Source organism: Triturus cristatus, chromosome 6, assembly GCF_964204655.1.
Source record: "Triturus cristatus chromosome 6, aTriCri1.1, whole genome shotgun sequence".
NCBI classification, from domain to species: domain Eukaryota; kingdom Metazoa; phylum Chordata; class Amphibia; order Caudata; family Salamandridae; genus Triturus; species Triturus cristatus.
This window is the reverse complement of record NC_140589.1, coordinates 919780337-919795316: the sequence shown is the minus strand read 5'-3', so window position 1 is coordinate 919795316 and position 14980 is coordinate 919780337. Positions and strand designations below refer to the sequence as shown.

The 14980-nt window shown below is 45.5% G+C and overlaps 1 protein-coding gene across 1 annotated transcript in view; it reads right to left on the bottom strand.

The window, feature by feature from the left end:
• Positions 1–13514, bottom strand: part of FNDC1 (fibronectin type III domain containing 1) — a 1187183-nt gene extending 1173669 nt beyond the window's left edge. Inside the window, exon 1 of the mRNA XM_085611596.1 lies at positions 13095–13514. Coding sequence (XP_085467722.1) covers positions 13095–13197 — 103 coding nt within the window. The 5' untranslated portion in view covers positions 13198–13514. The remainder of the gene's footprint in view (positions 1–13094) is intronic.
• Positions 13515–14980: the final 1466 nt, after the last annotated feature.

Here is a 14980-nt window from a genome sequence, read left to right as displayed (position 1 = left end):
TCAGTTTAGGAGTAGTAAAGTTAGGACTCCTAACATTTTAAGACTCCTAAATGCCTTCTGTGAATACCAAAAGTTTTAAAGTTAGGATTTTTCTCAGTTTAGTAGTAGTAAAGTTAGGACTCCTAACTTTAGGACTCCTAAATGCCTTCTGTGAATACCGAAAGTCTTCAAGTTAGGATTTTTCTCAGTTTAGGAGTAGTAAAGTTAGGACTCCTAACTTCTGTGAATACCGAAATGAGTAAGTGCCTTCTGTCGAATACCAAAATGAGTAAGTGTCTTCTGTGAATACCAAAATGGTGGTAAGTTTAGGATTTTGTCTTAAGTTAGTTCTGTGAATCGGGCCCAGTGTCTAGCTCCAGGCTGGGGCCAAGGTATGTGCTTCTATGCCCCAGCAAGGAGCCAGTCACTGCTTTATTTTTTTATTAGACTTCGAAAACATTTGAAAAGGGCCTGTGTCCATGCAAGAAGCAAGGTGCTTACTGATTTTTTTCGTAATCTAAGAAAAAATCCAAACAGCATCTGAATGTTGCTGGGGCACACATGTGTATTTAGTCTTTATATGACTGTATAAAATAACATATTTTCCATTGTTCTTCAAATGTTAATAAATAGAGGCACCAAAAAGAACAATTGATCTGGTTTTCTCAACACCATTACAACATGAAGCTCCCACTGGTCCATCAATGCCCTCGTTTGGCCATCAATGCCCCCATCCAGCCATCAATGCCCCCTTCCATCAATCATAGCTTACTTCTAGCCATCAACATCACAATCTAGCCATGAAAGCATCTTCCAGTAGTTTTTACCCCATAGTAAAGCACTTCCCACCAGCTTTATCAAGGACTTAACTTTTCCTGAATTCTGAACACATTAAGTGTTCAGAAAAATGTATCATGAGCGTATTACTTCCCTTGGCTCATTAGCTGCTCTTTTCTTGCTGGACTGCCAAAAGAGAGAACAAAATCAAGTAGTTCATTGCATGGGTCTATGAGTGTAGCTAAAACTGATCCAAATGTGCTCACTGGGGACACAAACATGGAAAATGAATTACAGAGTCATCACATGTGCAGAGTTATAAAGAAAAAGAGAAGCTGTATCTTATTTTACTTTTAGCTAACAGTGCAGCTGCGATGCAGGGTCTCTTCACAGTCACATACAGCTTGGGAAATGTAAAACAAATATTTTACACATGCGTTTCCCGGATTGATACTGCTCACTGAACTAGCCCAAGGGCAGGGCCACTTATCTGCTGGCATATGTGTCAGAGACTTACAATTCTGAAGATTCTGCAGACAGTGATCACCAACATATCAGTTGGTCCCCACACATGAAACAGCATGTGCTAGCTATAGTCTACCCCTAAATCTATTCCCAACTCAGCCACCAGATGAGGTAGGTGAAGGGGCAATGGATGAGTGACTCTTTGCTCATATCTTATCTTTTCTCTGTAGGGCCTGAGACTGAGAAGTAAAAGACTACCCTAAAATATCCAAATCGCCTTCCTTGCATGTATGGGCTTGAGGAACTCCTAAAATTGTACACCTCAACACATGTCCTCTACAGCACGCCGATTGATGGATGAATCGGAGATATTGTCAAACCTCAATTTTGATAGACAATGTGTCCTCGACATATGGCACCTTACAACATGTCAAAAATACAGTCAATTAAATAGGAAAGACTAAATAATTGAGTTCTGGGGCAGGAATAGAAATTTAAAAGGTTTATTACAGAAATTCAAAAGATGCTGTACAGAAATCATAAAGGCAAATGCATGAAGCTATTGTCTTGAAGGGTTTTGGTAAATAGAATAATAATGAATGAGGTGCAAATCAGAAAAATTACAAGTCCCAAGTGAGCATCAAACCAATAAGAAAACGGTACAAGAACAACAGAAATTCTTAGGAATGAACGAAAAATAGTGAGCTAGCGGAAGGGCCTTGAGAAATGCGACATTACTGTGTCTGTGTTGGATAGTTTTCTTCAAGAAGAACAACGTCAGGGGAAATATACTAATATGACTGGAACAGTGGCGGCTCGCATAGGGAGTGCTGCGGGGTGGTGGGCCGGGGGAGGAGCAGTGTGGAGGGTAGTGGACTCGGGCATACGACGGAAAGGAGTAAAGTAAGTAAAGAAAGAAATAAAACTATTTCCCTTGCGCGCGCTGCATCCCAAACTCGGCGATGCAGCGCGCGCAAGGTAAATAGTTTTTTTTTTTTTTTACTTACTTTACTCTGTTCCGTCGTATGTCCGAGTCCACTAACCCCCACTCTGCTCCTCCACCGCCCCGCCCCGCAGCACTCCCTCTGCGAGCCGCCACTGGACTGGGATACTACTCACTTTGAGCTTCAATAACCAAAGGCACCTTATGCCACACAAAAGGATGTGGCTCACCATTTCAGTGAGGATGGACACCGGCAGAGGTGCACTGGTGGGAAGGTTGCATTGTTCCGGCAACCTTGACGCTCAAACAGTCCTCATTGGTGAAAGACAAGCAGAAATCAGCCTCTTCCAAAAGAATAAAAACAAATGAACCAAACCAAAGATAATCAAGCATGTGGGAGAAAAACAAAGGAAAATGCAACAAAATATCATGACCAACTAAGATGTTAGAGAATGTCATAACAAGAAGCAATACATCTGGAGTGATGTTGGCTCACTAAAACTCCAGGCCGACTTTTTATGTGGCAAGACTTCACTTGCGCTCTGTCTTTCGATGCTTCATGACACCGGCATCACCACCAAATGTTTCTATTGATGTGCAGCCACCTTCTCACCTAATGCAGTTGACAAGTTCTCCTGCTGGTTTAAATGCCAGCTCTCTCGACAGATCATTTTGCTTCTCACTGTTGATTGTCCATGGAGGACATTGCCAAGTATATGACTAAGCAACCAAAATGAGTAACAGCCAGCAAGAATGAACTGCTCTGCAACTGAATGAGCAACAGCAGACTGAAACACATAGGGTGAACAATGCTCCAGTCCTTTCGATGCCCCAGTGAAATATTGCCCCAATGTGAGTTGCTCCACAAACCCCACTAGAATCATATAATAGCTATGTTAAACTTGTAAAAGACTGGTGTGGGAAATAAGGATTTGAAGTCAAAATATCCACCGAATTCCTCAGAGGATTGGATTTATTAATTAAAACTAATATTAACAACATTTTGCATGAGTGGAGAGCAACGTGTACAGTTTTAACGATTTATTCATGAAAAACAGAAATATTTTTTATATACCTTTTTTAAACCTTTTATTAGGGAAAACATATATGATAATATTTCTTTTTAGCTCATGACTATCTTATATCATGAACATTGCTACATTTTTACTCTAAAACCCATCATCATGACAATTCCACATTGTGCAGGGTGGCCTTCAGAAGCTGTTGTCACAATGTTTGCTATGCAGAGTCTTGTCTTCATACTTTGGCCACCTGTAATCAATGCATGCACTATATGTAACACTTGTTTCACAGGGATGAGCCACTTCTTCAGGGCAAGAGCACATTATGGAGTTTCCTTTCTAAAGTATTTATTTCATGAGTATTTAAAATATCTCAAAGGTTTCCATCTAAGTTTAATTTCAGCCTTGATCACTTCTATCATGGACTCCAAGTCAGCACTCATAGTCTATTATTGAGTGACTGCTGGCAAGACCTCATGTGTCTCAAATATAGCGCCTACAACCTGCAGCTTCTACTGTGGTTAGGAGATCTTCAACCTGGCAAGAAAGGGTGCCTTGTCAGCCATTAGGCAGACTTTACAATGACTTTACTTGAGAAAAGAATCAAGATCCAGATTCTCTATTGGAACTTCAAATGTCAGCATGGCTGTGCCCAGGGTACTCTAAAGCAGAGACCATATCATGTGTGTCTACGGTCTGCTAGACAACATTTTTGAGGGCTCCTCACCTTTTGCTTCAAGTTAAGAAATTAATTGTGATGGGCCCCAGGTTAAGGTGCATAGTCCCTCTTTAGTCTCTTTTGGCTGAAAACACACAGTAAAGCAGCATCACCTGCTTTCTGACCCTCAGATTCGGACTGGGACAAAAAGTAAGCCCGGGCACCAAAATAAAAGCGCACCCCATCAGTCAACCAGACAGCTAAAAAAGTGACCCACGTTTTCAAATCAGGTCAGTTTTTAACTTGTAAAGGCACATTTTATGGATGGGAGACAGCATGCGTTTGTGTTCGCGGTAGGCAGTGTTTGTTTTAATATATGGGAAATTAACAGTAAAAACCGGCCCACCTGGCCACAAAACAGGCCCTTAAAGCGCTGAAAAAACTGGCCCACACACATCTGTCAGACCAGCTCATTGGGCATGGCCTGATTGCCCTAGAGGCCAGCCTGCTGCCGCTGTCCTACCGACCCTTCTTACTGCCAAGATTAGAGTTCAACCCAGATCTACAAGTCAGTTTCCAACCCTGAGAGCGCTGGTTCTGCCTTCCATTTCAGATTGTCAACTTCATTCTTTTTTTCTCACAACACTATAAGTTTGTGAAATTGCAAAAAGTTTTGTGCTTTAAAAAAATCCTACCACACCAAATACACACTTATAGCAGGAGCATTTTTTTCAAAAAATTATATTAAAATTTGCTAAAAGACACCTGTTCTTTAATACACTGGAACATAGCAAGAGGTAAAGCTGAATTCCCTCTCAAGAAGACTACTGAAACGTGTCTACCTTAAAATGTGGGACCTCAGGAATACAATGGTCGAACCTTCTACACTGAGCCTTCTACATTAATAATGTACAACACACTGATCTTTAATGGGACCGTTCGGTGGCCAATGCAGAGATTTAAGAATGGTAGTGGTGCGGCTGAATCTAGCAGTGACTACTAAAAGGAGTGTCACTTGGTTTTGAAGAATTTGCAATCAACCAATGGAAGACGCTCTTATGACCAAATATAAGCTGTTGTGCAATCCAGTCAGGATCCAATGGAAGCCAGTTCTGTTGCTAGTCTGCATTTCACAGAGAAGAGGTGGAGTGTCAGGCAAAGTCGCCTCTTTGGGATATGCAAGAGGATACAAATGACGCGATTTGGCAGTCTAATTGTGGCATTATATCAACTTTGATGCCAAGAATTTTTACTAAGTTTACTGGCAGAGGACATGGGCCAAAATCTCCACTGATAATGGGGCATGCCTAGAAATTCTAGTTTCCACTTATACTCAACACTATGGTTTTGCCTGCAGTAAGTTTGAGCCGGTGTATACTGCACATGCTGTAGAGCCAGAATATGGACATACTGATATGTCTATAGCATAGAAGCCTCATGTACCAGTTGTCTAATTATTTGGAATAAAGCAAACAAACAAAGTATCATCCTACTGTTTATGAACCTGAAGTTTATATGGAAAGGATACTGCTTTCTAAGAGATGGTTAAATGGAAACAATACAAAATCAAATTGCCATTATGAGCCTGTCCACATTCGCAAACCTAAAATGCAGAAACATTCCTGAGGTAACTGCATAATCTGAAAAGGAGTTGTGTATCATCAGCGTACATGTATAAATTGAGACTATAAAATCATGTAAGAGCAAGGAGAAGCAAAATATACAAATGAAATAAGTAAAGTGACAAAGCCGGATCATGGAGGCCTACATAAGCAATCTCATTGATCTGGTACTGAACTGGCCTGAAGTCACCTGATGAGGGCTTTCTGTTAAAAGGAAGTAAATCATTCGAGCACTTGGCCAAAGTTGTCCATCTGCTGTCCTCAATGTCTTCCATACAGGATATTCTAAGAATCGAAACTCAGGAGTGCGAGTTGGTATAGGCCAAATTCCCAATTATTTCAAACATTGTGGGGCTAATTTATGAGCCCTTGCAACACTTTTGCGCCACTAGTGCATCACTTTGTGTGACGCACCGGAGGCACACAAAATGTGCCATGTTGCGCCCTTTTTACAAAGTGACGCATCTGGGCAAATGGGTCACTTTGTAAACCCCTGCACCAGGTATAATGTATTCGGGGTGGGCGTTACCCCGCAAAAAGCCTCAAAGGATGTGGCGCATTGAAATCTATGAGATTTCAGTGCGCCACTCTAGGACACCATTACGTCATTATCTTACACCTGCCTCACAGCAGGCGGAAGACTGAAGCAGGCCTTTTCACATGCAGCTTGCCCCACGTGAAAGGAACATTGCTGGAGTTGCATCACTCTTCAGACACAACTCCAGCAATGCGTCAGATTTGCGCTGACAGATACATCAGTAATACTGATGGATCTGTCATTCCTTGCGACATGATGCGTCATACAGTAAATATGACGCATCAATGTTGTTGAAAGGAGGGCGCAGTGAGAAGTGTTGCATTACTGCTTTGTCGCAGCAATGCAATGCTTCTCATAAATAGGGCCCTGCATTCCTAAGCCCAGGAGACGACCAGTCTACATCAAGATATGAGATTGCCTCGGAGTGGACAATTATGGCTGAGATTAAGAAGGAGCTTTGATCCAGAACAAGAGATTGGTTGAGATCTGGCCAGAGATGTTGGGCTGATTAATTGTATTCTGCATATTGTTACCACTCGTATCCCTGCCATTGCTAAATTAACGGCATGACTACTGTCTTTCGTCTTTTCTCTACCCTTCCCTTTTCAAACATATCTCTCCTTCCTCATTGGCTCATAGACACACCATGTGATGAAGGATGTCCTACTTAAAGGCCACCTGAAAACAATTCAAGTTGCTTGGCTTTAATGAAATCCATTTTGTCTGGAGAGAGGACCCAGGAGCGGTTCTCTCACAACTTTTCCCCTTTCTGGTGCACAGCTGGAGCCGTAAGCACCTCTCCCCGCTGCATCACTGCTGGAGCAGTTTCTTGTTTCTTTTCCCCTATCTCGAATGTGTGGCAGGAGCCACTAGCACTTATCTATGCCTTGTTCCAAACACGGACGCGGTTCTTCTCCCCCCTAACCCGTTGCTGGTGTGCGGCAGGAGCCGCAGGCACCATAAAGCTCGTCGAGACCGCGGGAGCGGTTTCTTGTGTATTTTACTCATTCTTGGTGTGCGGCAGGAGCCGCGGGCACCAAATCAGCCCAGTAAAACCGCTGACGCTGTTCCTTTACTGTTCAGCCTTTCGGGTGCACGGCAGGAGCAGCGGGCACCAAATCAGCCCAGTAAAAACACTGATGCGGTTCCTTTACATTTCAGCCTTTCCGGTGCACGGCAGGAGCCGCATGCACCACTAAGCCCCCTCAATACCGCAGAAGCGGTTCTTTGTTGGCTACTCACCCTTCGGTAGTGCACGGTAGGACCCGCAGGCACTACTTCAAAACGTGGCAGACCGCAGAAGTGGATCTTTGTTTATTTTTCTTTCTTCTTGGTGCGCAGCAGGAGCCTTGAGCTCCACAAAGCATTATTTATTTATTTATTTATTTTACGTGATTTGTATAGCGCGCGATTACCAGAAGAGGTGTCCTGGCGCTGTCCACTACTCCAATTAGGCTTACTCCAGAATTATTTGACAAATAGCCAGGTCTTCAATGCTTTCCTGAATTGAAATAGATTTTCCATGGCACGCATATGAGGAGGCAAACCGTTCCACAGCCTTGCCGCACCATATGAAAAACTGCGGCCACCCCAATTCCCAATTAACTTTCTTTGTTGGGGGGACCTTGATCAGATTTGCATCGGCTGATCGAAGGTGTCGGGCAGGTATATACCTCCTGAGCCTGTTGATCAGGAAGTCTGAGCCTACTCCGTGTAGAGCCTTAAAGACCAGACATAATGACTTAAACTGGACCCTGCTCTTAATAGGAAGCCAATGTAGGTCTTGAATGGCCTTACATACCACAGGAGCGGTTCTTTGTTTATTTTTCTTTCTTCTTGGTGTGCCGCAGGAGCTGTGAGAACCACAAAGCATTACAAACCGCAGAAGCGGTTCTTTGTTTATTGTCCTTTCTTCTTGGTGCACAGCAGGAGCCGTGAGCACCATAAAGCATTTCATACTGCAGGAGCGGTTCTTTGTTGGTTTTCCTAGCCTTGTCGCATCTCACTGGATTAGGAAGACATCCTGGAATACTCCTAGTTCCAGAACAATTCTACAAGGCACTACAAATCCATACAGCCTGGTGAGTGCACAGCCTTTTTTTCCTTCTCCCACAATAAAGTAGGTCTTTCCGTCTGTTGTGCACTTACCTGTTTCCTTTTTCCTTCTTTAATATCCTGCTCCTGTTATATGTATTCCAGACCTGGGACCCCCCCCCCAATCTATCTCAAGATTCCAACGGGAATAGACACTGTCTGTTGTCCCCTCTATCACGAATCAAGGAACTCCAGGACTCCCCTTTTGTCACCCGTATGCCAGACCCAACAGGCTTCCGGTGGGGTATACTCTCGTCCCTTTCCCCTTGAGGTCAATCATCCAGCCTGTTGTAGTCAGTGTGGAGGATTGGTCTGGAGGTGAGAGAGGGGGCTCTCTCCGTTTCCGCGGTTCCTGGTTTTCAGGTGAGTGGGATTGTGACACATATAAAAACAAATAAAATGGTTTGGTCCATACCTTGAGAATTCTAGTTGGAGCAATAAAAAAAGGCTTGATCAATCATGTGTTTGTAGAGCGCGACTACTCACCTGTAAGGGTCTCAAGGTGCTGGGGAGGAGCAGGATCCAGTCCATTAAGGAGAGGGTCTGTCGAAGAGCCAAGTTTTGAGGTTTCGCGTGAAGATGGGGAGTGATATTGTCTGTCTGAGGTGGAGCAGTAGGACGTTCCAAGCTCTGGCCGCGAGGAAAGAGAATGAGCGGCCTCCCGATCTGGTCTTTCTGCCGATCGGCCCACAGCGTAGGAGAGCTGGGCTGATCGTAGGGTTCTTTGGGGTGCGTGGAATTTGAGTCACCTGTTCAGGTCTGCTGGTCCGGTGTTGTGGAGGGCTTTGTGTGCGTGGGTGAGGATCTTGAAGGTGATTCTAGTCTCGATGGGGAGCCAGTGGATTGTGCGCAGGTGCTGGGAGATGTAGTAGTGTCTTGGCAGGTTGAAGACCATTCTTGCGGCGGCGTTCTGGATGTTTTGTAGCTTGCGGGTGAGGTTTTTGTTTATTCCGGCGTAGAGTGCGTTGTCGTAGTCGAGTCTCCCGGTGACGAGGGCGTGGGTGACGGTTTTTCTGTGCTCGAGGGGGATCCATTTGAAGGTCTTGCATAGGAGGCGGAGGGTGTGGAAGTAGGACAGAGACTTCCATTGGATGTCAAGGCAACAGACAAATCACAGAGATGTTGCGATTAGTAGACTTGGCCTAGTTACGGATCATATTGGTTACAGATTATGCAAATATTTACATTGTTTAAACAGTGGCGTGTTGGAGGTGAGCTTTACGGGCCCCGCAGTGCGGGGCGAGGTTCAGTGGGCCCCCTCAGCATCAGGGCCGAACTGGGAACTCAAACCGGCCCTGTCAATTGAGTCGGACCAGCCGCGGGGTGGGGTGGGTGGAGTGAGCTGAACGTGGAAAACACTGCAGCTGCTTTTGTTACAGGAGGCCGATATTGCCTCTATGCTACAAAACCGGCCCCCAGTAACAAAAAAACGCCCTCCAGGGGTCCAAAACCGGCCCCCACCCTGGCAGCCCACCGGGGAAACACCTGGTGCCCGCTACGGCCCTGCTCAGCACAGTACCCAGGCCTGAGAGCTCCTGAGTGAGTACGGAGGGGGCCCCCCTCAATGTAGTTTGCAGGGGGCCCTCAAGTTTCATTGCACCACTGTGTTTAAGAATAATAATTTGCAGTGTTAGAACCAATATTTTACTCAAAACATCCCAGTCGGGGCTGGGATTAGCTTGTTTTTGTCTACGTCTTTTGAGCCAATAAACTCGCGTTATTTTACATGGGACCCAGATTTATTCACTTTTTTTCTCAAGGTATTTTGATTTCTCTCCAAACACGTGTTTCGCTCCTCGAGCCCTAAACGCTCTTGCCTCCGTGTGAACCCCACCACAGCGGTGGAGATAAGCCACAGTCCCCTTCAGACAGAGCCTCCCCCGAGCCTCGGATGGAAGCAATTATCAGAGCAGCAAAAAGACATGAATGGGAAAAGAGTCAAGAATTGGTCAGCCACGTAAGACGGAATGAGATCCAGAAAAACGAGGAAAAAAGACAGAAGGGGAAAAAGCTAATAATTTTGTGAGGGATCGGCAGGTGTTTAAGCTATCTGCGCACCCAGCATTCCTTCCAATAAATGACTTGACTGCCATCCCAGTTAAACATTTTCACAGACAGAGGGAAGCGATGGCTCAGACTTGCGGCTCCGAGAGCCTCCGCGAATCCAACGTGTGTCATTGGCCCTCTCCGACAGAGACATTTTAAGGCATGGGCCCCCACCTTCCAAGGGGCACCCTGGGAAAGTGAACTTTCTCTCTATTTGACCTCCGCCTAGTCTGTCCATTTCTCTGTCTGAACATCTCTGCTCACCTCCCGACTGTCTCTCTTTACCCAGCGTCCTCATGGGTATGGGGTCCCGGATAGGACATATTTCAACAGGTTTATTTTTTTCTGCGAACCTGTTCCTGAAAGTTTAGCACACAATGTAGTATTGATGACCTCATGTGGGCTTGACTTAGCAGGAAATACTAAATAAAATTCAAAGCTGTCCCAAACAGGGGCCCTGAGGTACAGGCGGGCAACTGGAGCCAAATTTCGGGGGGGGGGCTGAAAAAGATGTCGGGGGAGGGCTAAGTCTTCCAGCCATAGGCAGAGTGGCTGTAAGAAGGGGTGAAAACACAACAAAAGCCTCATTAACGAGTAAATGGTCTTTTAAAGACCTGTGAAGTACTCGGGTGCGGCTGCAATTAGACGGACGCCAGCCCGCGAGGCTGTCTCAGCCGGGCAGACACACATGACGGGGGTGCTGAAGTCCGGTCAGCCCAATGGGTGTTGCGCGCCTGCTGAGGTATGTCTTGTCCGTGCGGCTCAAAATCCTTAAAATGACACTGTATTACGAGGCATTCCTTTTTACTGTGGAAGATTTCAGAGTGCTTTGGAAATTTAAAAGCTTCAGAAATTGAAAACCTTCAGATATCCTTGCACACAACGAGTGCGACAATATGGATACATATTCAGGGGCTTGAACTGGATATGTTTTCCTTCCCTAATGCGCTTTTTCCACTGGAATCAAAATGCCTCTGACATCTACAGTCCACTGTTTGACATGTGGCCACCTAAATTGATATTTGCGCGGCCTAGTGATTGATGTGAGTGCCGGTCTATTTGAAAAAAGGAAAGGAACACATGAACACACATTTTTTCTTTGTACCAGCCATGTCTCCATACATTACTCAAGGGTTACAAGATCCGCACGAGGGTCCATGTCACACTTCCTATTGAATTATATGGTCTGTCCTCCCACCAGCAGCGAAAGTGAAAAAGCTATAAAGGCTATGACACTGCATTACATAATGTTATTCCCTGTCAAGGAATCGCCCACAGTATAGAGAGCGCCTTAAGCAGCAAAAAAGCGCCTTGAGCAACACAAAGAATTGCATTTTTTTCATTGAGACAAGCCAGAAAGTCGACTAGCTGAAGCAAGAGGGCTCAGTTGTCCGACGGAGGCCTGGAAGGCTTAGTCCCTTCTCCTGGGAACATACTCTGGTCCATGGCAGAGGTCGACTCAGCCGTTTATCTTTCTGTGGTTGATAAAATGAGTACCGATCTCACTCGGGAAAAACCTGCGGTCCTTCCTAAAGGGCTTAGACATCCCCCGCATAAAGTGTAAGCAATATATAAATGAAGGGAAATAATACTAAATAAGATTCTACAACAATCACCAGATATAATTAATACATAGAGCAGCATAATTCAGAGGGGTTGGGTGCCCTTTGGAATCAGCCAGCCCGTGAAAATACCCCATTTAGAGCAGCGAAAGCGAATGTAAAAAAAATCCATAAATGCAGACGAAAACTGGGGTTGATTAATTTAAAACAGTGTGAGCGAGTCACGTGAGGTCTTTTCATGTATGGGGTTGTTATTCTTTAGATAATGTACTTAAAAATGATGAACAGGAAGGAGCACTTTTATTTCCTCGCAAAAAATGTGTGAACTATAAAATTCGTAGGTGAACTAAATATTTATAAATGGATGGTAGGCGGCTGATATTCTAGAAGAAAGGATTCGAAAATGTATGATAAGAGTTACCTTTTATTTACCAGTATATTGATGACAGTCTTGTTCAGCAGTGTTTCTTTTTAAATCATAGTACATTGGCAACATGTTACTGCCGCTCAGACACGTTTCCCAAATGGTTTCTGCTGAACTCTTGTGTGTACCCACCTATCTTAAAGGTTAGCCCCCTGGCTAAACTCCCATGCACCGTATGACGGTTTACACATACATTTGGAAAAATAATTGGGTTTGCTCACCTTGGGGGAGGGTGGGCACATTTGTTTTTGTTTAAAGGGGGCTCCGCTTAATATGATTGAAGACCTATGGACTTAAAGAACATTGTGGACAGACTGAACCAGTGAAAATGACTTGTCTGAAGCATCCCTGGATGTATGATTTGATGGATGAATGATTGGCGGGAACGTCTCAATTTTTGCAGAAACGAGACACAGAAACGTAACGGCCCAACAGAGCATGATGGCATTGCCCAGTGAGGCACATGGTTGCACTTGCCTCTTCTACCTGACAGAAACGGCAGTGGTGAGAGGAAAGGGCGGGCGTGAGGTGGGAATCTTTGGGAATAACTGCTCGCATGAGTTAATAAATCGCTACTCACGTGAACACCACGCTCTTTAACTTGTTCGTGGTATTCTGCTCAAAAGCACATTTTTAATGGAATGCATTCTTTCCACGTATTTCTAACAAGCCAATGGAAAAAGTTACAACCCAAGTAAAAAAAATGGTTGGGTAAATTCCAAGAGTACTTTCTGGGCAATAACTGTAGAAGATATAAATAAAGTTGCGTGAGGCGATGGTCTAGTGCGGAGGGCCTAGAAAATGGACAGCACTAGCAAGATACTTCCACTCGAGACCTATTTTCTATGCCCCCCTCCCCCCATGCACCCAGCTGAACGCCTCCACTCCCATCGGTATTAGCCTAGGGTGATGGTGCATTTGCTGTGTAGGACTGCGGGCATGGAGGGCGATTACCACCACCTACCTTGAGCCTCAGATGCTGAGAGCAGGGCAGCCAGGAGCAGAAGCCCTGTCACCAGGGAGGGCAGCGCAGGGGCCAGGGCGCCCATCCTGGGGCACAGCAGCATCCGCCTCGAGGGGCACGGGTTCAGCAGAGACGCGCAGCGATGGCTAGCAGGGGCAATAGTTGGTCTGAGCCTGCACTGGAGGACTCCTTTTCCGACCCTGCGTTCAGCCCCAATGACATCTCTGCTTCCCTAGCCGCGTACCCTCAGCACTGCCGGCCTCCTTTTTGGCTCAGAGATGCGATATCACTTTAGTTGTCCTTTGCCGCCCTCTGCTGGTTGTCTGTGAGATTACCTGCAGAGCCGTCTTCACAGCGTAGGCATGTCCTTCGTCTTGAGGTCTACCAGCAGCGAGAGAGGTCGTGAGAGGCCGGTTTGTTAAGCGCACTGTTGCTCCGAAGGACAAAATATAGCACTGTACAGCAGACTCTTGCTCAGTAATTAAAGCACCAGAGAGGAAAGGTAGAAGGGGTGACTTATGTTAACGAGAACAGCCAAGTCTTGACCAGCTTTCTAAAACCACGTTCATTCTCTGCCAGTCTCAAGTGTGGGAAAGCTGGTTCCTAGCAGCCGAGACCAAGAAGGATCTGCCTCCTCTGGTAATGTAATGTAATGTAACTTGGTATTTGTAGAGCGCGTCTGTCACTCCACGAGGAGTATCCTGGCGCTGAATTGGGTTGGAGGTGAGAGTGGACCGCAAAGACACTAAATAAGGCCTTATTGATGGGTTTTGTATGGGTTTTGGTGTAGGGCACCGCAGCAAATCACCTTGCTGTGCTGCCCTAAGTCAAAGTGAAAGGGCAGGAATGCACTGTATTAATCCAATACAGTGCATTCCTGTCCTATCCCCCTGCGCTGGCGCGTATGGCTGCCTATTGCCAGCACAGGCACCCTTGTACAGTAGTGCAAGGGTGCCTGTGTTGTCTGCAGGATTGTTTTTGTGCAGGAAGTGTCATCTTCCTGCACAAAAACAATCATGGGAGGCGTTTTCCTCTTTCTATGTGTGCTGTAGAAAGGGGGAAAAACTAGGAGAAAAAAAGTTATTTCTCCTCATTGCACCTCCCCTGAGGAGGCATAAGGTTTTGGTGCATGCCCAGGTTACATGGTTTTGTAAATCTGGGGAAGCGTCAAAATCGATGGGTGTTGTGTGGGAACACCCACCGCAATTCCCATGGAACGCCTCACTAGCGCAGAGTAAGGCAACGCGATTTACGCTGCCTTGTCTTACTCCATATCTATAAGGCCATTCACAGCCACGTAAAGTGGCTTTGCGTGACCTCATAAATATGATTGAGTAGTTTGTGCTGCCGGAGCGCCATAAAACATTATGCTCCAGCAGCGCAAAGGGCTCATAAATATGACCCTAAATTTGAGAATGTGCAGCAAATTAGTTTAGTAGATCTTAAGGTTCTCTGCATGACATAGTGTGTGACTCTGTCAGAGATACTTGGGGCCAGCATGCTCAAAGGCTTGGAAAGGATTGTAGAAGAACACATAGTTAAACCACTAATGCCTCTACCACGCTGCCCCAACAACGAATGCATCTTAACAACGCATACTTTTACCACATATGCCTTTACCATGCAATTTCATGGTAAAGGCATGATTAGTAAAGGGATATGAGTGGTAAAGTTCCCACCCCAGGCCCCTTCCCCAACTGAGCCCTAACACCCGGCCCCACATACTAAAAACTACCCAGATCCAAGACCCACCCATGAGCCCTAAAATTGCCCCGTCACCCTGAAAACTGTCCCTTCCCCATGCCCTGAGCCCTAAATTTTGCCCCCACATCCTAAAAATGCCACTAACCCAGCCCCCCAACTGTGAGCCCTAAAAGTGCCCCCAG